The sequence below is a fragment of the Antechinus flavipes genome, chromosome 1 (assembly GCF_016432865.1).
Source record: "Antechinus flavipes isolate AdamAnt ecotype Samford, QLD, Australia chromosome 1, AdamAnt_v2, whole genome shotgun sequence".
Classification (NCBI taxonomy): Eukaryota; Metazoa; Chordata; class Mammalia; order Dasyuromorphia; family Dasyuridae; genus Antechinus; species Antechinus flavipes.
This window is the reverse complement of record NC_067398.1, coordinates 685625237-685652903: the sequence shown is the minus strand read 5'-3', so window position 1 is coordinate 685652903 and position 27667 is coordinate 685625237. Positions and strand designations below refer to the sequence as shown.

At 39.4% G+C, this 27667-nt stretch overlaps 1 protein-coding gene across 7 annotated transcripts in view; it reads right to left on the bottom strand.

Moving 5' to 3' along the window:
- RIMBP2 (RIMS binding protein 2) overlaps window positions 1-27667 on the bottom strand; it is a 494357-nt gene that overhangs the window by 14655 nt on the left and 452035 nt on the right. For 3 of the 7 annotated variants that reach the window (XM_051972603.1, XM_051972606.1, XM_051972605.1), the window contains exons 18-22: window positions 26829-27296; window positions 18669-18821; window positions 16983-17141; window positions 12233-12973; window positions 9892-10009 (exon numbers count right to left, since the gene is read on the bottom strand). In XM_051972603.1, coding sequence (XP_051828563.1) covers window positions 9892-10009; window positions 12233-12973; window positions 16983-17141; window positions 18669-18821; window positions 26829-27296 — 1639 coding nt within the window. Of the gene's footprint in view, window positions 1-2190; window positions 2344-9891; window positions 10010-12232; window positions 12974-16982; window positions 17142-18668; window positions 18822-26828; window positions 27297-27667 lie in introns of all 7 variants that reach the window. The other 4 variants (XM_051972609.1, XM_051972608.1, XM_051972604.1 and 1 more) reach the window with 3 other exon arrangements.

The window sequence follows — 27667 nt, the reverse complement described above, 5'->3', positions numbered from 1 at the left end:
TTGTCTTTTGTAATATAAAAGTCAAAATCACAGCATAGTCAGTGTTTTATTTGGGTAACCAACGTTTTCCCTTAGCACCATATTTGTTTTAGTGTGTTTATAGGAGAATCACACAGGACAGGCAGGTATTGGATGGATTTTAATTTATATGATCAGAGGGGCAGTGCCCACAATGATGAGACCATAAAACCGTTAGAGTATGATATAATGAATATAAATGTTTTAACTAGTCCAGATATATAAATAATTAGTGATGAGGACTGGACCAGTGATTTCAGTGGTATTGGGAACCCCTTACCCCAATTCGTACAGAAAGTACCTTCTCTGTAACTTGCTGTCTCTAGAGTTTTCTAGGTTTTAGAGCAAGTCATATCAGTAAATGTCTTGCTCAAAGCCAGCATATTTAAGAGACAAGACATGAATCCAAGTCTTTTCAATATTAATGATTGATATTAGAAGGACAATCACCAAATTCACTCAATGATGTCGGCTCTCTATTCGTTACATCACATGTGATTAAACAAATGTTAATCCATTATTACTGAACCAGTAGATAATATTATTTGTCCTGTAAATAAATGGCAATTTCTCATGATTATTTGTCATCTTAATCAGTGTTTCAACTGTTTGAGCAAATACCAGTTTGATTTTTTGTTTTTACTAATTACCTATTTGGTTTTTGGCTGGAAAACTGAAATAATATATACACATGTATGCATATAGATACATATATACTGAATGACATTATATGTATAACCATATAGCTACACATATACAGTGGTGGGTTGATGGGAGATGATTGATGATGTTAAATATTCTTCTTGTCCTAAGGTTCACAGCAGTGAGGGGGAGGCAAACAGGAAAATTCAGGAGTGAGGAAGTTGGAAGGACAGTCCAGTTTAGTATCAGCACACACATGCACATATACACATAGAAGGGAGAAGAGAAGACAAAGACGTGTAAGAGAAGTGAGTAAATAAGCACAGCACCCACAGTATTTGGATTTTCCCCCTAAAGGCAACAATCTTCTTGCAAGGACTTGAATGTTCATCTCCTTTCCAGGTATCTTTCAAGAGCCACTTCTCCCATGAAACCTCTCCTGGAACCTACTTCCCTACTCTCACAAGTTCTTCTTCTGTTGCTTACTCTGTATTCCTCTCTGCCTCTGTGGTTGTCTTCAGGGGCTATATAGATGCTAAATATTAATGATTGATACTAAAAAAACAATCACCAAATTCATTAAATGAAAAAAATTCCTCAATAAATTTGTGTACTCTGAATGCAGGGGGGATTCAAATATCTTGGCCATTTGGGTCCACAATTTTTTTCAGACAAATCATAAAATTTTGATAATTTGATAATTACTGTTCCCTGCTAAGAAACAGGACCTTTAAACATTATTTTTTGAGTGCTGGCCTGTATTTAATGAAGACTGGGAATCTTCTGGTATAAAGACTCAAATTTAGTAACTTAATGTTTGTTTTCCCTAGATGTCACACTGCATGTCTGTAAAATGGTCAACTTTTGAGATCTAAGAGAATGTTTTGGTTTTTGATTGTTGTTTTTAACTTTTGGCTCTACATCCTCAGCACCCAGCATAGTTCCTGACACATAAAGAGCCAGCTAATAAATACTTACTGATTGACTGATTTTGTTTAGTTAATGAGTGATTATGTAAGATGTGATTCTCCTGGATGGGGAAGGTCAGGGCTGGGCAAAAGATGGGCTTATCACTGCTTCTGTTTATTTTAGTTTCTTGCTGTGATGTCACTATTCCACTAAAGAAATCCACATTATGTCCACCGATAAACATTTATTTAGCACATTTGACATTTAGTACATGTGAGGCAATGAACTATGCTCAGGAGGTACCCTGCTCTGTGTTTATGAGTGTCAAACAGCTATGGAAAGAGACTGGATAACTTTACAGAGGTTCATGCAATGAAGTGTTTGCAGCTTTAAAAAATCATTATGAAAAAGTTTTCTGGAGTAAGCAGTTGGAGGCTTTTTTAAAAATCCATTTTCTCTTAGGGATTAGGCTGGACTGAGGCCCAGGAACTTACCTGCAATGATACCCCATTGACCTCCTGTCAGGCCCTGACATACAAGCTTGTCACAGACACGGAGTTTGATTAACACGCAGTTGGAAGATGCGTCTTTGTGATAAAGGAGGAAGAAGTTCTGGCATACCGTGTCTAAGGTCAGGGGCCATGGCACGATGCGGAGGCCGTATTCTGTGTCCACCCATGCCGCGACAATAAGCTTCTTCTTTTACAGAGGGAATATTACCCTCACTACCTGACCGAGACCGACCGCCTTCACTGTTACTGTCCATTGTAATTTCTATGGAGAAAAAGGGAACGGTCTATTAAACAAAGCCTCCTTTGGCGCGGGAGGACCATGGAGATGAAGGTCTCCTTTCTTAAAAGGCCAGCCTTCACTGATTTCATCCAGGGACAAGTTATAAGTGAGGAAACGCGTGTGTGGTGGGGGGAAAAAAAGTGGATTTTTGAAGCAGATTCTTACCCTGAATTTGATGCTTTTTACTACGTTTTGGAAAATTGGACTAATATGACGAGCCCTTTATTCTGATAAATAAAATCTAAATTAATTTTAAAGAGCTGAGGATTAAGAAAAACTCCTAACATAATTAATTAGATACTTCCTGACAATTATCTTTCAACACCATGCCTAGAAACCCTTTGATACTGGTAGAATCTCCTGGTATTGATTTTTTTTCATGGCTATAGAATTTTAGTTACTTTAAATTGAAATGGAAAGTATATTAGACTGGGAATCAGAGGCCTTGGGTTTGAATACAGGTTATGTTACCTATTTCCCTTGTAAGAGACTTGCTGGATTTCAGCTTACTCATCTGTAAAATGAAAGTGTTGAGCTAGTTGATCTCTTCCATCTCCAAAGAGATTTCATCATTATAAGAGTTCTCCCTACTAGCCCCCCTCAGCCTTTCTATAACCTAAAGCCCTAGAAAGTTGGTTGAAGATCACAGCAAGAGAGGCAAAGGGAGGGGCAGCTAGGTGGTGCAGTGGCCAGAGTACCAGCCTTGAAGTCAGAAGGACCTGAGTTCAAATCCAACCTCAGACACTTAACACTTCCAGCTGGGCAAGTCACTTAACCTAAATTGCCTCAACCCCCAAAAAAGAGAGGGGGGGGCAAAGGGATTTGTACAAGACCATTCAGGTTATGTCGCAGGTGAAATTTGAACCTAAGTAAGTTTCCCTGACAACAAGTCCAGCACTTACCCTACCATGCCATTTTATCTGACACATCCTAGTTGAGAAATCATAATAGGATCTTTCTTAATATTCAAGAGTTCCTTGTACCAATAAAAGATATTTTGCATGTGTGTGTGATCAGTGGATATCAAATTTATAAAGTGAGACCAGGTTTCTGTAAAAATCAAGATGGATATTTTTGTGTTTAGGGCTCACTTTTACCATATGACAAGGGAAATGTGATACCATTATGGATGGCTATTTAACTGGTTGGCTAGGTCAGGGGCACCCTAGTGCATAAAGCACAGGACCTGAAGTCAGGAAGACTTATCTTCCTGAGTTCAAATCTGATCTCTGACACTTATTGGCTGGGTGAGCCTAGGCAAGTCCCTTAGCCTAGTTTACCTCAGTTTTCCCCATCTGTAAAATGGGCTGAGGAGGAAATGGCAAATCATTCCAGTATCTTTGTCAAGAAAACCCCAAATGAGGTTATGAAGAGTTACACATGACTGTAACAATTTAACAACAGGTAGCTATTAGAATCCAATCATTTTCTTGGGTACTCTGCCCTGTTCTCCCTTTCAGGAGATAAAATGGGAACATTTACTTGTGTTCTATGTGGAAATGTCCACAAATGATCATAAAATTTCCCTTGTTTTAATGAGGAGAAAGTAGAAGCCAATGAAAGCTTACTTACTTTTCCCACACAGGATGGGCATCAAAATTGGGATCTGAAACCAAATTTGTTTAACTCCAGACTCAGTGGTCTCTTCAAACACTGTAGCTACTGATCATTTCGAAGTAATGTCTTATATGGAATCATTCCCTTCTTCCTCATTTCTTGGTCTGTTATCAAATCATTGGAAATCAAGGATATGACTCCTCCCAGTTCCTAAGGTGCATTCTTGAGATATGTTTTGGGATCTAGTTCAGTGGCTATATTCAGAGATAGTTTTTTTTCTGGAATTTATCAAAAGATCTATTAAATAAAGATATGTGCCCAGCTTTGAACTATTTAAGTAATCATGGTGGCTTACATTTTCAAGGCACATACAAAAACTCCACACACTCATATGATAGTTGTGGATCCACTGATTCATATACTTAGAGCTAAAAGGAAATTTTGAAGTCATTTACTTCAACTGCTTCATTTTACAGATGAGAAAACTGAGGCTGGGGGGAAGGGAAAGGTTAGGAAATATTCCTGACATGACACAAGTAAGTAAAAAAATGGAACCATTATTCAAACCCAGGCCCTCTGATTTAAAATTCAGCAATCTTTCTCCAATATCTTCCTTTCTTGTCTTTCTTGGTGGTCAAAGAGAAACTTCTGAGCTTTTCCAATCCCCCTCAGGTAGCTTCTGGACAGGACCCACTGACTTGGACAGATATGCGGATGCATTCACATTAAATCAATGGAACTTCATTGGACTTTTGGCTTTGGAATTGAAGAGTTATTATAGAACTAGGTTCTGCCCTGATTCACTCTGGGATCTTGGGTAAAACCCAGTCCCTCAATCTGTGGGACTCAATTTTCTTCTCTCTAAAAAAAAGAACTTTAAGATCCCTCCTGGTTCTGTAGTTCATTGACTTTATGATTCTAATTTCTGAAAGTTTTAGTTCAACAGATTTTACATTCTTAGTCTCAGGTCACTAGAATTTATTCCCACTATATCCATAAAGACAACATGGACTACATGAATCTATTGTAGTAACTCAGCTAGCAATAATTCATGGGAACAAGACATTATTTTACCCTCATCCTAACATCTTGACTGAAGTGAAACTGAGAAAACAAATTCCATAGAGGTTCTCAAGAAGAAATAAAAGGAGTCCCTTATAGTTATCAAGTCCTGTTGATTTTATCTTCACTACATATTTTGTATATAATCCCTTCCTTCTTCCAACTCTGCTATCTCCTTGGTTTAAGGCCTCTTTACTCCTAGCCTGTACTCATTCCACAGTCTGCTCGCTGGTTTATCTGCCTCAAATGTCTTCCAATTCTAGACACCCTCCACTTTCCTGTCAAATTGGTTTTCCCAAATCACAGGAAGTCAGGAAAACTGATTTTTTTTTGTTATTCCTGCTATCCTGAGATCAACCTCAGCCTCTATTCAATACACTTTGGTAACTCCTATCATCTCCAGGATCAAATATAACATCTTATTTTTGGCTTTAAAGCCCAAATAATCTGTCCCTTTCATATCTTTCCTTTCTTCTTACTCCTTCCTCTTCTCCATACATTCTGTGATTCAATGACACTGGCCTCCTTCCTGTCCCTTTAGCAATATACTCTGTCTCCCAATTTTGCATTTTTGCTGTTTGTCTCCTATGTTTGAAATGCTCTTTCTCCTCATCTCTGGCTATTCTAACTTCCTTCAGTTCCCAGTAAAAATCTCATTTTCTGCAAGTGGTTTTTCATGTTAATGCCTTTTCGCTAAGATTATCCTAAATTTGTCCTCTACATTTTTTGTTTGTGGGTAGCCCAGTGGCCCAGTGGAAAGAGTGCTGAGCCTGGAGTCAGGAAGACTCATGTTCTTGAGTTCAAATCTGATCTCAGATACTTGTTGTGTGACCCTGGGCAAGTCACTTAATCCCATCTGTAAAAATGAGCTGGGCAAAAAATGGCAGTATTTTTGCCAAGAATACCCCAAATGGCATCATGAAGAGTTGGACAGAGCTGAAAAACAACTAAATAACAAGTATCTTGCTGTACATAGTTATTTTTTCCCATTATTTTTCCCATTAGCCTCTAAGCTCTTGAGAGCAGGGACTGTGTTTTTTGCCTTTCTTTGTATTTTCAGCATTAAGCGTATTATTGTTGCCTTAAATTGACTTGATGTGACAGGATCAATCCTCATTTGATGCTGAGATTTCCTCATGTTATCATCTTAAATCTCTTTTTCTTAGCTAGTCTCCAAAATGAAGCTTTCTACCTTTCTTATTTCCGTTTTTTTTTGTAATTACTTCTTAATCCTTTGCAGTTTAGTTTCTGACTTCCTTGTTTTACTGAAAATGATCTCTCTAAAGTTATCAATATTCTTTTAATTGCCCATTCTGGTGCCATTTTCTGTCCTCTTTCTTGATGTGTCTTTTCTCCCTCTTGGGTCTCCTGCTACTTGTCTCAGGTTTTTTCTGTTTTTTCATTGCTGGGTCATCATCTACTATTAATCTTTTGGTGAATCTTACGTCTCTTTTCAGGTTTCCTTCTCTTTTCTTTTCCACATTCTCTCTTACTCTCTTTCTTGCTAGTCTCATCATCAACCATGGATTTAATCTAATTATAATCTCTTTGCAGATGATGGCATGATCTATATATCTAGCGCCAGTTATTTTTTCCCAAGTTCCCAAACTCCATTATCAATGGATATTTTCTACTGAATTTCCTGTAGGCATCTCTAATCCAATATGTTTAAAGTAAACTCATTATTTTTTCTTCCAAACCCATCTTTTTTCCTAAACTTCCCTATTACTTGTGAGAATACTACCATCCTTTCCATTGCTTAGGTTTGCAATCCAGGAGTCATCTTTTAATCCTCAATTGCCCTTACTCCCAACACACTGAATCAATTGCTATCTGTTATTGAATTTACCTGTGCAATATTGCTCACATCTCTCCCCTTCTCTACTCACAGTCACCATCTTAATTCAAGCCTTAATCAATTTTTACTTGAGTATGTGATTGAAACAGCCTCCTAATTGCTCTATTTCATCACTTCCCTAACTAATTCATCATCCATATTGCTGCCCAAATGATCCTTCTAAAGCATATGTCTGACCATATTACTCCCTTCTAATTTCAGTGGTTCCCTGTGTTCTTTACAAATACAAACTCTTCTATCAAGCATTTAACACTCTTCAAAAATTGGCTTTATTCTACCTTCTGAGCCTTATTATTATTCCCTTTAATGCACTCAATGGTCTAGACAAATTGGCCTTCATGGTGTTCTTCACACATGGCACTCCTTTCCCCATCTTTGAGCTTTTCCTTGTTGTGCCCCGTTCACAGAAGGCACTCTCACTTTCACCAAGGAGAATCCTCAGTTTCTTTCCAAGTTCAGTTCAAGTGTTGCCTTTTGCATAAAAGTTTTTCAGATACCCATGGCTGCTGGTGACTTTCTGCCAAAATTAACTGATATTTATTTATTTTTACATATCTTTAATATATAAGATGTTCCAAAAGTCTTAGTACAGTCTTAAGCTTTAATAGCGTTAAGACTTCTGAGATATCCCATATTTATTTAGGTAGATAATCTCTCTCCCAAGAGAATATAACCTCCCTGAGGAAAGATACTATGTTATTTTTTTTAATCTTTCTATACCAAGCACAAGTACCTAGAACATATCTGGTACTCAATAAATGTTTGGTCAGATGATCAAATGAATAGATTAACTCACCTATCAGATGAACTGCATAGTTGTCTCCCTTTCTCTCCCTTCATTATTCCTTCCTTTTCAAAATTTTTCCTTCTTTCTTTCCTTCCTCTTTTCTTCCTTTCATTTTTGCTTTACTTTCCTTTTTTCACTTTCTCTTTTTCTTTCATCCTTCCTTCATTTTCTTTTGTTCTTTTTTCTCTGTTCCTATTCTTCCTTCTCTCTGGCTTTCTCTTTCCTTTCTTCATTCCCTTTCTTCCTTTTTCCTCTCTTTTACTTCTTGCCTAATTTCCTTATTTTCTTCTTTCTCTCCTTCCTTTTTTCTTCCCACTCTCTCTTGTTTTTTCCCTGCCTTCTTCAATAATAGAAGGAAGGTAAACCTTAGAGTAAAGATGCCAAATCTGATCTCTCTAAAAAACAAATCAAAATTTGTAACATGTTCAACATGGAGGAATTTCCGTACAGAATGAATGTAGATTTTACAAGTGGAGCTTGTTGAGATGATGAATACTTTATAAACTATTATGGAACGAGTTCTTTTTATTTGTTCAAGTTAATTTGCAATGTTTGTGATTGCTAAAGATGTTTTGAAGGGCAAAGACTGTCTAGGACTTTTCACATCATTTTAAAACACTGCCATGCTTTAAAAAATCCTGCAATATTCCATCAGAATTATGCTGGCAGAAATCTCAAAAATTAGAATGAGGCAGCTGAGCCCAGTTATACTGAGCTGTCTCAGAATAACTGGGGGAGTTTTATAATTGCACAGGTGACTGGAAAACCTGGAAAAGGAACTCATTGCTCCATTAGCATTTAGGGTAGAATACTGTTAGTGGCCCATCATTAGATACTCAGATTTTTCTGAACTCTTTGCTAGAGAAACAGGGTATTTGTTGTTCTTCTTTCTTTTTAAATTTTGTAGTCTCTTTGCAATACTGCTATGATTTCAGTTTCTTTGAGTGTAAAAGAGGTTCTGCAAGTGTGTGTGTATATGTGTGTGTGTGTGTGCATGTGTATATGTGCATGCACAAGTGTGTCTTTGTGCATGCTTTAAAAAATACAATTTTGTTCAATAACTGAGTTCCATTATCTTGTGCATGATACTTTTTGGAATTTCTTTTTTTCTTTCCTTCTTTTGTGTGGTTTCTTTATTTTATTTTATTTCTTTTCTTGTTCCCTCTTTTTTATTTTTTGCTAGAACAAACCTCTATCTGATCCTGATTCATTCCAACAATAGAAGAGTAAAACTGCTCCAATGCGTCCTCTGACATTTGCCCATAGATGCCTTTTAATCCAATGGATCCAGTGAAACAAATGAAAGGACAATTTTAGCTTAACTTGCTGAATTCCAAAAAGTAATTCAGAGAATGGAAACTGAAGGTTGGATGATGATCAACAAATGAAAGGATGGCTAGGTGAGTGAATGGAGGGAAACACTAATTTCAGATTCCCGTATCTATATCTTGGAAAGTCTTTCTCTTCATCTCGGTTCTAAATTTTATCAACTAACATTTTAATATATAGTCTTCTCCCAGTCATCGCTTTTACTTTACTTTTTACTTCTATACCATTTGTCTGGTTTCACTTGATCAAAGGCACCCTCCCCCCTCATTTTCATATTAACTCTCAGTGATCCAAGGATTGATAAACCATTTTAGGGATTTCATAATCTTTTGATTTTCTTTCCTCTTACTGTCAATTTCTTAGTAGTGCCCATTCTAGGATGAGCTATGGATAGGAGAAACAGAGAAATTCAGACTATTTACATATGGATGCTAAACAGCAGCTCTGTTTAAAACAACAATAACAACGACAACAACAACAACAACAATTAGATATTGAATTAAAGGCTAGAACAAGAGGGTCATTTTCCATAGGAAGCCTTTCCTGGTTCCTTTGGCCATCAATGCCCTCTTCCCCTTCAAGTTATTATGTTTATCCTTATATTTCTCTGTTTCCATGTTGCATTCTCTCAGAATACTAACTCCTTGGGGACAAGACCATTTTTGTTTTCATATCTCCACTGCCCAGCTTTATTTTTGGCACATAGTAGAAACTTAAATTATACTTCTTAGATTGAATTGAATTACTCTTCCTATCTTACATTGCTATGGATTATTGAGAGTTTTTTGTATTTTATCTTTTAATACTATGCCTTCATATAAATAAATATATGTAAACACAAATATATAAACATAAACACACATATGCAATACATTAAGGACTGAGAATTCACTCTGTACTTGTAAAGAACAGAAATGTACCAATCAGGCCAACTGACCAATGGAAGGGACCATCATTGGCCGGGGCCTCTGAGGTCCAGCACTGCCATGAGATAACCTTCGACCTGGGTGATCCACCCTATCAGTCCGTCCTGCAGACACTGGATTTCCTAAAAGCTGAAGACAAAACAACACAACAGAGTCACAAGTTTCACCATTACTAGACTCAAGGACATTTGCAAAGGTCATTTCGATTGGGGAGCAGAAGCTCTAAAGGCAACTAAACTTAGCTTTTAACTGAAAGGTTAGCTGAAGCACCTGGAAGAAAAGCAGACCAGCATCAATCTCCAATCAAGTCATGTTTGGACATGTCGCACAAAATGATTCACTTGGGTGCCATGTTTTGGGTCTGCTGTTGCTGTCCATAAAGAATTTGAACAAAAGTTGCAAAGGCTTATATTCTGGCAGAATAAGATATAATTTATCATTCCTTTAGAGACAACGAAGGTCTTCCCTCTAGAGTTTGAATGCTAAGGTGCCATATGAATTGTTACTGTACATAACCAAGGGATACATTTCAACAGGACTCATCTCTTTCTATTTAAACAGTGTGGGATAATGGAGAAAATGGAGAGAACCCTGAACTAGAAAGCAGGAGACCCAGGTTCCAGTCCCATCTCTGCTATTAACCTTATAACAAGTCCCTCCCTTTCTCAAAGGTCCCCAAATTTCCTTTTTTTAAATAAAGAGATAGGGCACTATGATCTTAACAATATCTTCTATTTGTAGATCTATGATCCAATGATCCATTAATCTGTAGGGCTCTTTCCACACCTCACTTTCTATAGTCTTAAAAATTCAGAATTTTCTAAATAGATTTCTTGGATGTAGTTGTCTATGTGAGGGTGATAAAAAAAATCTGGACTGGAATTTCTTCTGCAAGTTCACTAGCTTGTTCTGTACATTGCTCTGAAACAAACCTCAGTGATTTATGGTGAACTAAGGGGAACTCCTGTTCACTGCTCATCTAGATGAAAATTATTCCAAGGAAAAAGAAAAAAAAATTTGTGATATTTCATGATACTAATTTGAATAGAAGAGCTTATGATGAACAAAGGGTAAGTATATTCAGTCCTATAATTCCTAAGCTTTGGGCAACGAAAGTTGCCCTGAGTACAGAGAGGTTAAAACCTTAAGACTTCCTGCTGGTGAAATCCTTGCTTGGTCATGGTCTCATATTTAGTGCCCACTTGCAGAAACATAAGGGATTGCTCCAACTCAGACTTTGGAGTGGGGTTAGAAGGGGTGGATGAATGAGGCTGGGGGAAGGTAAAGGCTAAACAGCTCAAAGCTTCATCTGCAATTCCATTCCAAGGTCCAGGGTATGGGGTGATCTGAAAAGAGGGCATAAATTAAAAATGTATGGGAATCGACTCGGTATGTGGATACAATGCTGGACTTGTTCTTGTAAAGAGCTGAGTTCAAATAACATCTCTGATACTCACTGTGTGATCTTGGTCATGTTGTTTAATCTCTCTATGCCTTTCTTTCCTTAAGTATAAAATAAAGGTTTAGATTTAGTAACCTCCAAAGTTCCTTCCAGCTCTAGATCTCTAATCCTATGAAATCACTTTTTCTAAGTCTTAATTTCCTCATCAGCAATATGGAGATTTTAGCCATGTTCCACAGAATTATTAGAAGGCTCAAAAGGATAATATCTGTGAAGTGCTTTGCAAATTTTAAGGCACTATACAAATGTGAGTTATTATTATTATTATTACTCATGAATACTTTTTCTTTAAATGTTAGTAACTCCACTCCTGAGAACAGGTTAGAGAGTTGTCCTAAGTTTTGAATATAAGCTGGCAAGGGATAGAAAATTCATCCTTGAATATGAATGGCAGGAAGGCTAAGGCAATCTAGAAACAATGCATAGTCTCATTTATGAATTCTTCCCTTCAATTTTGTTTTAAAGTCAAAGAATAAAAGCCAAATACTTTAATCCACAATGATCTTGTTATCAGCAGCTGTCATAACAATGGTAATAGAGTGTATTGAGGAGGAGGGGAAAAGCACCAAGAAAGCCAAACTTTCCAATAATTCTAGTTCAGCTAACCCTTAATTAAAATTTAGATTCAGTTGTCCTTTAATAAAAGCAGCCATTATTGTAATTTGTTCTGTGGGAAAATCATCATTATAAGCAAAGTAAGGAGGTCTTGAGCATGGTAAGAAGCCTGCGAAATGATGAGGCTGAGGAAATTTAAAAAAAAAAATGCATGAAGAATGAAAGGAGAGCCAGTGGGGGAAGTTCCCAAAGATGGACACTAGGAAATCAAAAGAAGAAAGAAAACAGATTGGATTGGCAAGCAGATGTTAGAAGGGAGGTTTTACTTCACACACCAAAGAACCTTCTCCATCTCTGGGAGCTGATTTTGTAAGCAGGACAGCTGCCCTGCTGTCACTCATCTGGACCTTCCAGCCACAGCAAGGGTCTTCTGCCTTCATGGGATCACTGTAGTGACTCTTCCTGGGGCTAGTTCTCTCGGGGCCAGGTGTGGTCTCATTGTTCCTGGTGACCTCACTGGGGACAAACTGCTCTCCAAAGTCTTCCTCAATGCTGGTCTGCCGGGTCAGGGTTTTCCTACGGGCTAGGAGGGGCCTCGGACTTCTCCGGCATGAACAGTGACTGCGGCCAGGGCAGCAGGGGATACCGGGGTGAGGGGATGGATGACCGTGGACATTTCGGAAGCTAAATCGAGACTCCTCTTCCTCACTCCCACAGTCAAGCCCACTGTCTGGGCTCCGGGTGAGGGCCCGGCTAAATCTGTAACCCTTCTCTTCAGGGGCAGAGTCCTCTGAGTGATGGGCAAACCCAGAGATCCTGTGCTTGGTGGGGAACCAGGTGGTCTGTTGGACCTTGTCTTCAATACAACACCTGGGAAACCTAGGTCCTCTGGGTCTGGGGGCTTTCATCTTATAGGACAACCCTAAACCTTGTTTGTGCAGCAGCTCAGAATAGTCTCCATCTTCTTCGGCTACTTCTGGGATACTAAAAAGTTTTTTACTGTGGTGGGTCTGTTGGGGAAATTCGGGCTGTTCCCAAAAAGTTGCATCGGTGATGGTCCTATTTTCACAGCACTCCTTGAGTAGTATGGGATGTTAAACCAAACAAACAACAAAAAAGAATAGGTGCAGAAGAAAAAGTGAAAGAGAAAACAGAAAATGAGGCCAAAAAAGGGAAGGAAAGAAAAATAAAAGACAGAATTAGTTTTAGACATGATGACAAACGGAAGGCATGCGGCTTACTCAGTGGAGGGGGAATGGCAGGCTCTGGATGGTTCTCTGAAAATAAAGACATGTTGAGAGTGTTGGAGAGAAGGCAGGAGGTCACAGTACAAACAGAGAGCAGGCATACTGATGCTTGAAGAGGAAGGAGCCAAAGCAGCCCATTAAAAAGAGAGAAAAAGAGAGAGAGAAAGAGAGAAAATCAAAAATGGTACCTTAGAGAGAGGGGCTGGAAGAGGGAGAGGTTCTAGGTTCTATGGGGATCAGAGCTAAGGATGGTTCCAAGCTCGGAGCCTAAGACAGATTCTGCCTCCTTGTTTTCCATGCTGACAGAATTGTGTTTAGGGGTTACATTGTCTGTCCTGCTTTTCCCTGGACCATGTGTGCTTGGAATCCACCACGGATTGGGGTTTGGATCTCAGTCTACCTAGGCAAGTGTCCTGTTGGTTGGGACAAGCTTTACAGGGTACCATTTCTTACTGGCAAAAGGCACCTGCCACGGGAGAAGCATTCCAGAATGGTACCCCACACCATAACGGGGAACCCCCACATGCTGATGACAAGATGGCACCAGCATCTTTTACCCCCAAGCTGGAAACTTCAACCAAGAAGCCTGAGAGCTTTGATCTGACATCAAGCTCTCAACCATATCTTGTTCCTAGACAGCCGCCACCCCCAAGGAACGGAATACATACCGGGTAGAGAGAAGCACCCTCGGAGAGGAGCAGCTGGAAGGAACATTCCATGTAGCTGTTTCTCAGACAGTAAATGAGAATGAATTTGTCTGTTAAACATGCAAAGTACCTCCATATACTGGAGAGCACATATTAGTATTGAGAGGATGGGGACCTTTGTGTGTGGGACCTGAGGATGATTTGGAGGGAGAGGGGATGGGAAAAATTCTATTGGCTTTCTATTATCACAGCACCACAATATTTCTTCCTGGAGGAAATTTTTTCACTTAGGACTCCTTAGAGATTTTACCGCTATTGAGAGACTTTGTTGAGTGGGGAGACAGCATTGCTCAATTGGATTGACCCTATAAGATACATGTGGAATAGGTGAGCAGGAAGGGTATCAAGAGAAGTGTGTGTGGGGGGGAATCATTCTGAGCCATTTGCACCAAAGTGAAGAAAACTAGGGGTACTATGGGTTTCAAAAGGCTCTGACTGAAAGAGCTTCAGTGCTCACTAGGAACGTAAGTGCAGATTGCTCATTGGATTGGACACCACAAGATATCTGCACGTGGAATAAGTGGGCAGGAAAGGTATCAAGAGAAGTGGGGGGGGGGAGAAAATCATCTTGTGCCATTTGCACGAAAGTGTAGAAAACTAGGAGTACTTCTGGGTTTCAAAAGCCTCTGACTGAAAGAGCTCCGATGCTCACTAGGAATGGAAGTACAGATTATTTGGGCCAGTTAATAGGGAAAGTACATCAAGAGTTTGGGAGGATGGAAGAACCATCACACTTCAGATCTGGGAAGGGCTTTAGAATTCATCTAGACTAGCCCATGTTATAATGGGAACTTAATTTAGTATGTCCATCATTTATCCCCTCAGGAGAATATAACCTCCAGTAAAGGGGAACCCAACACTTTGACCACTGGATTCACTACGTTAGAATTATTCTGAATGTAAAATATTTTCATAATTCCCCCTTACTCTGCCCCCTCAACTATAGAATCCTTATTTCCCATTGCTTTGTATTTTAACTTTTACAGAGTTTAGTCATGGAGGACCATATTAGTACTGGCCAAATAAGTGAAAATCAAAGTAAGGTAAGAACATATTGGAATTTTGCTCCTGTAGACCTTTTGCCAAGGAGATTACAGAGGGAATTCCTAGTAGAAGGTAAGCTCCTTGAGGAACAACTGTTCCATTTTAATCAGTGCCTGATGTTCAGTAAGAGATGCTCAATAAATGCTCACTGAGTTTAATTGCAACTGAGTTTTCTGACCTCTCAGGTCTCTTCTAGTTCTGAGGCAATAGGAACTACTAACAGGAAATAAAAATCCCACTGAGAACAGGATTTGACATTGTTATCTTCAAGGTCAGGAGGTATGGCACTCTTCAGAAGTAGCAAAGTGTAGGGCTCATGAGAGAGGGAGGTTTTCAGGACCTCGTCATGGCACATTGAAAGAAGCTGTGTCAGCCTCTCTCTATGCAATGGGTCACTGATTTGGCAGCCATATTTGGATGATGGGTTTGGTGACTTCCATTCAAGCCACATGAACCAGTGCTCCAGTATGGCTCATAGATTCTCACAGAAGAAATAGGGGAACATAGGGAGCTTTGCTGAGGGAATGGGGGGTGTTCCATAAATGGGAAAAAAATTCTCTACAGACTCCCTCCAAATTGACACACTCTTAAACTGTTGGAATATGGTTAGAGAAACTCCAAGGAAGGAGGAAAATAAGTCTATTCTGATGTGGGTAAGGTAAAGAAGGGAGGGATAAAGGGCCATCTCTCATTTGTGATCTTATTTTTCCTTTTTATGGACCTATGCTTTCACAAGTGAAGTAATTTTCCTTAGGATAAGGAGAGAACTCCCTCTTTCAATATTGGCCAGTACTTGCTCTACAACTGATGCTCTTAGAGAGTCCCCTGAGATACTCAGAGGTCAAGACTTGCTGAGTTAGAAAACCAGATCCTTTTAGCTAACTCCTAGGCCAATTCTTTTTCCATTATACCTTTTTATCCCCTTTAGCATATGATTCCCTGGCTCAAAAAATTCCATTGATCCCTCATTACCTTTAAGACAAACTTCCTCCACCTTAAGCCAAGACTTTCATTACTCAGGGGTTTTTTCTCTCCTATGGATAGAAAACTAGTCTTGGAGTCAGGAGGACCTAATTTCAAATCTCACCTCTCACACACATTTGATTGTGTGATCTTGAGCTTTTTTTCAACTTCTCATTTTGCCTTCAATGCTTTGGATACTCTCAGATTCTAAATTGCAGAAAAGTTCTGACCTACGTTGACAGGAGCTTCTCCATCTGAGAGTTCCCTATGCAGTAAGATCACAGATCCAATTTTCATCCCTATCCTAAGTATACTCTGAATTTACGGAAATACAGCCATGAAGAACACAACAGAATGCTCTAGGAGGACTAAAGGGGAAAGCTTAATACTTACTGTGTGTGTGTGTGTGTGTGTGTGTGTGTGTGTGTGTGTAAAATCAAGGAAGAATTCATGAAGGACGTGGAATGTGTGCTCAGCTTTTAGAATGGGTAGGAATCCAGCCAACAGAGAGGACATAAGGGTCCATTCAGAGAAGAGATGCACAAAGGTGGGAAAGTATGGCACGTGCTCAGGTAGAGAATAGACCGGAGAAAATGTGGGGGTCAGGAATGCAAGACCTTCCAGGTCTGGAAGGATGTAGAAGTACCAGGTTCTGGAAAGCCTTGAATTCAAAGGAAAGAAGTTTGAACCATCATTGACAGGCAATAGGGAGCCACTGAAAATTTTTGATCATTTTAGAATGGTGTAACTCAATCTCTCCACCTTATTTCTCCACTGCCAAAAAACTCACAGAGGGCAGAAGTTATGTGTTACCCATTGCTGCATTTCTAGCTGAGCATACAGAAGGTAATCGAGAAATACCTGCCCAGTTGAATTCCATTTATTCTCCCCTTGACCTTCCCATGATCCAAAGCAGAATTCCTGATAAAGTGAGGCAGAAATACACATGCTATTCCTGACATCGGGTCAATGGAAAGAAAGAAGCTGCCTCAAAATTGAACATTTGTGTATGCAGTTTGTGGGACCATCTGGAACTGAGCTGACCAAAGGGACAAAAAGAGACGGAGAGATGGCCCAGCAAGAGAGAACCCCAGCCCCAGCCAGAACCGCTCCTGCTCACTGACCTTAAGTGTGTTGTGTGGGGTTCCACTGGACCGCCTCCTGCCCCCGTCCTCCAGCTGCATTTCAGAATAAAGTTCCTCCTCATCCTCTTCCATAATGTCTGACAGGTCGGAGCCCCGGCTGCTCTCTGTGTGATATTCCTCTCCATGACCATAGTGGGACTGCAGGACCGAAATTGAGAGAATGGGATACTGAATGGCTTTCCCCATAGCACCTTCTCTGACAGGATTCTGGGGCTTCTCTGAAACTCTAAATCTTGGGGCAGCTAGATGGCATGGTGGATAGACAACTGTTGTGGAGACAGGAGAACCTGAGTTCAAATCCAGCCTTAAACACTTCATATTTATTAACTCTGTGAATCTGGGCAAGTCATTTAATCTTAACCAAAAAACATTGTATAGTCCCAGAATAGGAGTAGGGAGATGGAATAGGCAAAGAGTTTCCCACATAACAAATAAAGAACTTCCTCAAATTAAAAGCTACCTTAATGATAGCCCAAATGAAGCCCGATAACTTTATAATCATGACTAATCCTGGCTCCAAAAAAGAGTTAGAAAAATTAGTCCTCTTTCTTTCAGGGGAGAGGTGGGAGACAACGGGTGTAGATGCAATCATAATTCATTGGTTCTGACCAGTTTCTGTTGTCATAAGGGAAAACTCATTGAATATGTCTGAAAACGACATTGATACAAAATGTAAGGCATTAATAAAACATATAACTTTCAAAATTTATAAGTATACTTACAACTTCAAAAGTATGAAATCTTGTGAATGGAGAAAGAAAAGGAATAAATATTTATTGATTGTGTGATGTGTCTAGTTCCATTGATTTGACCCATCTTAAAGCTCTAAATTTTAGTTTATATTTTAGTTTATTTGTTTCTGTGCTAAGCATTTTACAAAATCTCATTTGATTTTCATGAAAACCCTATTATCATATTCATTTTTAACAGATAAGAAAACAGGCAGAGATTAAATGTTTTGCCCAGGGTCTTGTCACATAAATATCTATGGCTGGGTTTGAACTCAGGCCTTCTTGATTTCAGGACAATTAGCTTATCTATTGTGCCATCTAGCTGTCTCCAGTCTCACATTGTTGCCTAGGAGCTTTGTGATGGAAAAGATGATTTAATTGTCAGTGTTTTAATAAGTTCAAGGGAAGCAAATTTAGTTTGCAGAAAGAAAACTTCCCAGAAAATAGAGCTGATCCAAAATAAAATATTTCAGGAAGTCTTATGTTGAGGACTGGATTACCACTTGTTGAGAATATTGTAGAGGGATTCTCATATGAGTTCAATCATGTCCATCTGTTCATGACCCCATTCAAGATTTCTCAAGTTTTCTTGACAGAGAGAAAAAGTCCATGATAGGGTTAAGGATCTCTTAAGGACTTGAGATCCTCTTAATGACCTCAAGGGTTAAGAACCTCTGCTTTAGGTTAATGAATGGACAATTCTAAATAATAAATGAGAAAAGGATCTATCTAAAGGAGAGAAGTCATATTCTCTACCTTTGCAGGTCACTTCAATAAATATTAAGCACTTCCTACCAGAGGATTTGATGGGGAGAGTTTCTGAATTTTGTGGCTGAATGGTAAAATTCAGCTACAAAGGTGGTGACCAGGTTCCTGCTGCCATATGAGAATTGTTAAGAACTGGTCACTGCCAGCTCCACAGGCTGACAATTACCTGCTTGCCAAGCTCAGAACCCTTCAGAAAATCATCCACAGAAGCTCCTCTCCTTTTGATGTCTGGTGAATCATAGCCATCTTCTTCCTCCTCATCAGAGTTTGCATAATGCCCAGCTCGGCTCCTGTCCTCGAACAAGCTCCTTTTCTCCATCTTGGAAGGAAAAAGAGAAGAAGCAATTGAGTAGAGGATATTCTACTTTGTTTCTGAGCAGCTCAATCTCTACTTCAGAACATACAAACAATAGTAAGGACTTGTCCATTTTATAGATGAGGAAAATAACTTATTCAGAATCTTACAGTTAACATATGTGTGAGGCAGATTCAAATTCAATTCTTCCTTAATCTATGAAATTTCAATTCTCATCCTTAAGACATTTGTGATCTTGGAAAAAAAAAATCGTTAGCTGTAGGCTCTCGTATCTTAACACAGTAGGCACTTAAATGTTTATTGATTGATCTTAAGGCAGATTAAAATCATATTGACTTTCTTGGTGGACACACTGATGTCTTAAATTCCCAAGTTTTTTTTAGAGAAACTGATATTTAATTATATTTCACTTAGTTCTTAATCTTTAAAAAAAAAATTCTAGTGGGCAGCTAGGTGGTGCAGTGGATAGAGAACCAGCCCTGAAGTCAGGACTTCAAATCTGACCTCAGACACTTAACACTTCCTAGTTGTGTGATCCTGGCCAAGTCACTTAACCCCAATTGTCTCAGCAAAAAAAAAAAAAAATACTATAGCTAGCAAATGGATCTCAGGGTGAGGTGGACCTTCCTTGGCAAAGCTATTACAGAGACTCAGAGTTGGAGTCTTGAGTTCACTTGTGAGTTATTTTAAAGGATATTGTCAGTGAGAGAATGAATGACCTGAGACTTGAGACTTTGAGCATTTGAAATAAGAGAGACTAGTCTTTCCATCCTTGGAGCCAGAGAGAAGAACTAATGGGTAGAAGTGACAAAGAAGTTGATTTAGGCTTAATGTCGGAGAACTGTCCAAAACTGGAATATGCTACCATGACAGGTCTTGAGTTTTCCTCATTGGAGGTCCAGGTGGAACCTGGATAACGTTGTCAGGGGTGCTGTAAAACTTCCTGCTGTGAGATTATAGTAGACTATCCTTCAGCAGAGAATCTGAGCTCTCCTGAGTGACTACAGATGTTATCCTAATTCAGTCCACTGGGTGGCACTACCTGCTTGATTCTAAATTTTTTTTCTTAATTCTTCTGCCTTTTTGGATAGATGCTTTGAAAAAGAAATGTAGCTAATTTTTTTTCCCCCTGATTTTTACAATTGTGTCTACTAATATTGTCTTTATCAGGGTTTATCCTCCTAGAATTGGCTTTCTGAGATCCTAGAACTCAGAAGAGATTCTCTATTAAGTAGAATACAGGGCAGTGAAGGAGGGACCAGCTCTTTGGGGATACTTATCCTAGAAGAGAGAAGATGCAAGGGGAACATGATAATGTCTTCATATATTTGAAAAGCTGTCCTAAGGAAGAGGCATTATTTTTGCTCATGTTGACCCCAGAAGGCAGAACCAGGAACAATGGGTCAAAGAAAAAACAATGCAAATTTAGTGTGGATATCAGTGGAGTTTCTTAAGAGGTAAAGCTGTCTAAAAGAGAAATGGGTTGTAGAGAATAGGTTCTTCTTAGTGGAGATTTACAAGCAGAGGCTGGATGGTTTGGGATTTTTTTTGGTAGCTAGATGGCACAGTGGATAGAGTTCTAGATTTGGCATTATAAAGCCCTGAGTTCAAATCAGAACCCCAGAAACCCATTAGCTGTGTGACTCTGGACAAGTCACATGTCAGTTTTCTCAATTCTAAACAGACACAATAATAAATTTACCTTTCAGGGTTATTATGAGAATAAAAATTAGATAGTATTTATAAGATTTATAAATATATATATGTACATATAGATAGATATATATATATAGATATAAAATTTATATACTTAATACAGTGCCTGACATGTAGTAGGTGATGTGTGTGTGTGTGTGTGTGTGTGTGTGTGTGTGTGTATTTTACTACCTAGCAGCAGCAGCAACTCATTCTTATGTATGGATTAGTTGTCCTGGGTAAGGTTCCTTCTAATTCTGACATTCTATTAGTTTGAGTGAAAGCCAAAGAACAGAGGAGACTCTTGGGATTTGGACATTCCAAGGCATTGCAGGTCCCCAGAAATATCACAACACCATAAAGAAAACTGCTTTCACATAAATCCTGAGGATAGCATTATACTTTTTAGATCTTTGAGAAAGAAACTTTCCCAATATGCTCTCAGCAAAATCCTGCAGATTGATGTGGGTTTTGTTGAGACTATTGTTTTGACTCTGATTTGTTCATTGAAATGTATTAAGTCTTAAAGAATCTGGATAGCAGCTTATATTTGCCACTTTCAAGCTGGCTGATCATAGGGACCTGGGAATAGTGAGAGGAAAAAAAACAGTGGCTCGGAAGTCAGAGAATGTAGGTTCAAACCCTGCCTCTTGACATCAGTGTGATGTTGGATAAGTTACTTAATCTCTGTAGCCCTCAGTTTCCCCAGGTATAAAAGTGGGGTCCCTTCTAGCCTAGTTTTCTTCATCTATAAAGTGTTATTAATAATGCTTGCATCATCTACCTCTGAGAGTTATGGAAAGACAATCCTTTGTAATCCTTAAAGGGCTATCGAAATGTCTTATTATTATTACTTATTCATGCATTAAACTTTTACTTGTCCCTACAGTAAATTGAGGGACATTTGCTTCCAAAGTTAAACCAAGATATTTTTAAGTATCTATTACCCATTGTGTCTTTTTTATGATTATGGACTATTTTGTTCCTGACCTTCGGGAGAGCCTTCTGAGCTTGTGGTCTGATCAACCACAGTCAGACATGCTATACATGATCCCAACATAGTGTTATCATTTTGTTCCTCCTCCAGTAGGAAGGACTACAACTAACCATGGACAGCTCCCAATCCATACCTATATCTTCACTCAGTGGGCTAGCTTAAGATCCCACTAAGACTTTGGGGACATATCCCAGAAGAAGTCGTGTCTTCCACATTGCATTTGTCTAGAGGAAATTGGAACATTTCTTGAAGATACTAGCATCAGATTATGTTTTGCTCATCCAAGAATGGTTAAGAAGGATCCTTCTGTATATTCTATATAAATCTTATAAAAATTGCCTGGTGCAATGACTGAGCCCTGAATTCAATGACAGCTGAGTTTGAGTTTAACTTCTGAGGCTTCCTATCTTCATAAACTTGGAAAAGTACCTTGGTCTTTCAGTGCCTCAGACATGAGGAGCTGATGACATAAATCTATCAGTCAACAAACATGTATTATGTACACACAAGTGCTGACTCTGTGAGAGAAGCCAATATATATTAAGGGCTTTGTCCACGGCAGCTACTGTAAGTGTTATTATCTGGTTTTCTTTTGGATTTTTATGGTATTCATAGCATCATGGATCATAGATTTAGGCCTGGGAAGGAACCTTAGAGGTCATCTCATTCAATCCCACAGGTTTTACAGATAAGGAAAGGGAGGCCCAGAGAATAAATGGTTTGCTCTATGTCACAAGGTAATAATAAGTTATGATCTGGGACTCAAATGCAGGTTCCATAATTCCAACTCTGGCCCTTCTTTCCTCAGTGCCACAGGACAAGTTGGAGACGAGTTCTACCTTGTTCCCACGTGTGGAGTTGATTAAATCAGATATCTTTTGAATATTCATGCATCACTCAAACAACCAATAAGTATTTATTAGGCTCCTATGATCTGTCAGTCACTGTATTAGGCATCTGAATAGAAAAGAAACAGTCCCTACCCTTCTATAAAATATATATTTTAAGGCAAGTCAATAGCATTTATTAAGCATATACTATGTAGCAGGCACTGTGTTAAGCACTGGATGTATGTGTATTAGTCTGTACACATATACACATATGTTTATACAGGTATATACATATGTGTATATATAAGTAAATGTGTGTGATATCTTTTTTTTTTTTTTTTGCTGAGGCAATTGGGGTTAAATGACTTGTCCAGAGTCACACAGCCAGGAAGTGTTAAGTGTCTGCGACCAGATTTGAACTCAGGTCCTCCTGATTTTAGGGCTGGTACTCTATCCACTTAGCTGTCCCTGTGATGTCATTTTTATCTTGTTAAGAGTATGAAGGACAACTATGGTCAGCTCCAATTCTCACAGATATCTATCATAACTTTTAGTGGGGTCTTAAAGTTATTAAAGGTAAAACTTGACTAAGGCTTTGGGAACACCCTCTATATCCCAGAAGAATTTGTGCTTGTATGTGTGTGTTTGTGTGTGTGTGTGTGGAGAAAGAGTATGTAAATAAAAAGTATGCATGTATATCTGTGTGTACATACATACATATGTATACAAATGCACACATGTTATTATTGTTCAATCATTTCAATCATGTCCAATTGTTCATGACCCCATTTGGGATTTTCAAGTTTTTGTTTCAAGTTTCCTTGACAGGGATACTAGAGTGGTCAGCCATTTCCTTCTTCAGCTCTTTCAACAGATGAGGAAACTGAGGCAAACAGGATTAAGTGATTTGGCCAATGTTACTCAGGTAAGAAGTGTCTGAGTCCAGGACTTCCTGACTCTAGGCCCGGTACTCCAGATGCCTTTTATATACCTATCTGTGTCTATACATATGTTATGTAGTGTTCACCCAATATATACAAGGTAAATCTGGATGGAGGAAACTGGACGCTGGGGGGATCAGAAAAGCTTTGTGGAAAAGGTGCTACTTGGGGCCCTTGCCTATCCAGTGTATTCACTCAAGGATCTGATACCACATGGTGAGAGCTCCTTTCACCAATAAATCCTAATTCATCAATAGTAAACAATCTTAAGGAAATGTCTGATACTCAGAGAGTTAATATTTGTCAGAGGCAGTATTTGAACCTACTTCTTCCTAACTCCAAGATTAGTACTTTATCTACCCTAAGAAATTGTCTTCAAAAGCGACCATCTTTCAATTACTGCTACTAATGAAGGAGAACATAATCTTCCCATTCTCCAAACATTTATTTGTAGAATCAAACACACATTTTCAGGCAATATCTTCCCAAAGAAAGCAATGTGGTATAGTGAGTTTCAGCCTTAACTCTGTTACAAGAGATTTATGGTCTTAGACAGGTAGTTTGGTGGATTTGATATTGCCATCTGAAAAAAATGGGGAAAGAAGAGGACCTCTCTCTTGTGAAAAAATGAATGCACAGAATTCAAGAATACTTATAATAGGTGTAGAAATTAATATGTTTGTAGTGTTAAAGTGTTTTCCCTTTTGTTGATTATCTTCGTGATGACTTGGGATCTTTAGGGAAGAAGGGAGGAAAGGGGGTAAAAGAAGGAAAGAATGTAGGAATAAATAAAAGGAATGAAGGAAGGGGAAAAGGGAGAGAGGAAAGGAAAGAAGAAAAGAGGAAAAGAGAGATGGAAGAAGAGATAAGGGAAGGGTAAAGGAGAGGGAGGAGGTGAAAAAGAAGAAAGGAAGGGAGGAAGGGAAGGAAAAATTGAGATAGAGAAAGAGAGGAAGGAGAAGGGAGAGGAGGAAAAAAGTAGATAAAGGAAGAAAGGGAGAAAAGAGTGTCTAGGAAATATGACAAAGAAGGAAGGAAATAAGCAAGGCAGAAAGTGAAGGAGAGAAGAAAAGATGAAGGGAAGGAAGGACAGGACAAAAGAAAAGAGAGAGGGGAAAAGAAAGATGAAAGGAAGAATAGAAGGAAGCCTTGGAAGTTATTGTAGACCAAATGAAAGAAGAAGAATAAGGGTAAGCATGAGGAAGAGAAAGAAAAGGGACAAGTGTGAGAAGGAAAGAAAAGAAAGGAAGGAAAGGAAAGATGAAAAGAGGAAGGAGGGATAAAGAAAGAACACAAGACAGGAAGGAAGGGAAGCTAGGAGGGGAGGGCAGGTCTCAGGCCCTCCTGCTTTGTTATTTGCTGGGATTCAGGGTAGTAGCAAGTAAGGCACTTCCAATGCAGACAGAACAGATGGTTTCTGCACAGACTGGGCGGAAGGGAGTGAAGGGTCAAGTTCTTTCCCGGCAGGGACCACGTCCGTTGCAGCTGGCCCTGTGTAGGCTCCAGCAGAGCCCTAGGTTGATGAGGATGAGCCCTGGAGAAGCAATCACTTTGAAACTAGACCCACAAAGGAAGCCCCAGAGTCTCCTTGTTCCCCATAGAAGATGGGAATTCATCCCACTGAGCCAGCTCCACTTAGGGATAGGAACAGAGGAGGAATGAGAAAGTCCCTCATTGGAGGAGGTCCTGGGAGTCTGGAATTATCTTTATACCTCCCTTTTTATCTTTTAGATCTGGGGGGGGGGTGTTCAGAGAATCACAGAGCTTTAGGTTGTCAGAGCAGAAAGGCTCTTCAGCACATAAGCCTGACCTTTGTTTTTCCCTTGGGCTAGGATTTGATTTAGGTGGTGCACTAGATAAAGCAACGGTCCTGGAGTCAGGAGGATTCATCTTCTGAGTTCAAATCTGGACTCAGATACTTACAAGCTGTGTGACCCTGGGCAAGTCACTTTACCCTTTTTGCCTCAATTTCCTCATCTGTAAAATGAGCTGGAGAATGATATTTTGCATTTTGCTTGGCAAAAGGATGGTAGATCAGGTAGAGCTGACCTCCCTGATGCCCTCTACTCCTGCCATTTAAAACAGCTTCATTATCAGAGGGTGACTGGCGATGCTCTTTAGCTTTGAAGCTCTCATGAAGGGATTGAACTGGGATAACTCTTCTAGTTCCTTCCTTCCAGCTCTACATTTATGATCCTATATGGTTTTATATTAATGATTAGAATAGCAATTTGGGGGAATGACCCATTATTTCATTAGAATTGGTAACTTATGGTGAGGAAATTCTCTCTCCCAGTACATGTCGGAGAAGAGAATAGTGGGAAGGAATGTAGGAGGGGAGCTAGAGGATTATAATCTCCATTTTACAGAGGAGGAAACTGAGGCAATTTGCAGAGCAGGTTCCCCCAAGACTGTCTGTGCTTTCTCTCATGACACACTTTTACTGTTAATTACACTTTTCCTGTGGTAAAAGTCCTGTCATTCAAAACAAATCTGAGCTTTGTAAGGGCAGGGGCCATTTTGTATAACCTTATTACATATTCTTTTGTTGAAAAAGAACAAATGAGTGAGAAGAGCAGTCAAAATATCAAGAAACCTGGTGGCAGAAGTGAGTATCTCCAGGGCTATATCCTCTTCTCAGAACATTTCCTTCCTCTATTATCACCTTTTCAAAACTGAAATCCATGATCCTAGTCAGAGAAATGCCCATGGCATTTATGAGCTGTGACCATATTGCACATGTAGCCTCCCGAAGTAGTTATCAGAAAAAAGGTGGAAAATGATGAAAAGATATTTCTAGGGCTGAGAATACTGAAAAGGGCTGGAGGAAAATGGTGAAATTCTATACTGAAAACATGGGAAGAAACTCTTTGGAGGTGGGAGGGAGTCAGAAATCTCTGAGTTCAAATCCAGACCTCTCAATCTCTTCCATCCTCAATTTACTTATTTGTAAAATGGAGATAATAATGGCACACACCTCTCAGAATTATTGTGAGACTCATATGAGAACTCCTAACATAATATATATGAAACCCTTTGCTAAACTCAAAAGTGCTATATAAATGCCGTATATTACTATGATTAAGATCTGGGTCTTGCATAGACAGAAACTAGTTGTGCAGTCGTGGACAAGTCCTTTGATATCTCATTCTCCTCAAGGAATTCACTATGATGCTATAATGTAGAGGATTTGCCCCTGCACCAGAAAAGGAAATTTTCACACTAGGAGTTTTCTATACTGATGGAAATATGAACCCATCCCATTTCCATAACCGTATGTAATCATATGAGGATATTTTGTATCCCTCCAACAAAAGTTAAACTTCTCAAGGGCTGACACTGTTTCCTTTTAACTTTGTATCTCCAGTGCCTAGCACATAGTAAGCAATAAATGTTCATTTTTATATACATTTAATATTAATTAACATATTTAATTTATATGTATTATAAATTTATATATTACATATATATAAATTTATTATCAACATTAGGTTGGGCATTTCCCCAAGGAAAACAAACAAATAAGGACAAAAGGATCCTTACTTACTCGATTGCTTTCTGCCATTCGTTGTGCGGCTTCTCGTGCCATGGCTTTAGCCACAGTGTTGGGGACAGGGGCACCCTGCGGCTGGGGGAGAATCCGATTGGGAGAGGGTGACCGCCTCCCCGGAGCTGAGCTCGGAAAGTTAGATGTCGGAGGTTCCAGCATGTGTCCGTGTGTGGGGGCAGCTGAGCGAGTCTGCTCCCAAGACTCATCCATTTTGAGGTGGGGACCCAACTGTTCGTCTTTGGTATCTGGGGCTCCGGCACTTGCTAATGGCTTAGGTTTGGGAGTAGTTCGAGGGTGTGGGGTTGGAGGCACCAGTAGGTCGGGTGGAATGGCAGCTATTAAGGAGTCCATGGATTCACCTTGGGTGGAAAGTGTTCTCACGGTCACCTCCTTGGCTTCCAGGTTCCGGATGCGGATCAGCTCCACTGTTGTGCTGTCGGCTGTCGGGAAGATGACTTCAGCCACCTGAGGACACAGAGAGCCAACTTAAAAGCTGGTTGACAGATGCCCTTCCTGGCATTTTCTATTAGACCCATATCGTGTCTCTTCCCCATAGTCAATGAAGGGAAATCTGGCTCCTGTGAATAGTAAGTAAATGCTAATTACTGCCAGGTCTAACTGCCCATCTAACTGGAAAAAATGTGAAGCTGGCCAAGCCAAGTTCAAACTGGGCAGGAAATTCTGTGCCAAACAGACATAGCTTGAACAAAATACGTTTAATGAGAAACATTTGGGACCTAATGGGCCTAGCGAGAGGGGCCATCATCTTTTCATGTCTTATATGAAGGAAATGGAAGCTGGTTAATTTGATGATGGTCTTTATCACCTAATAGGAA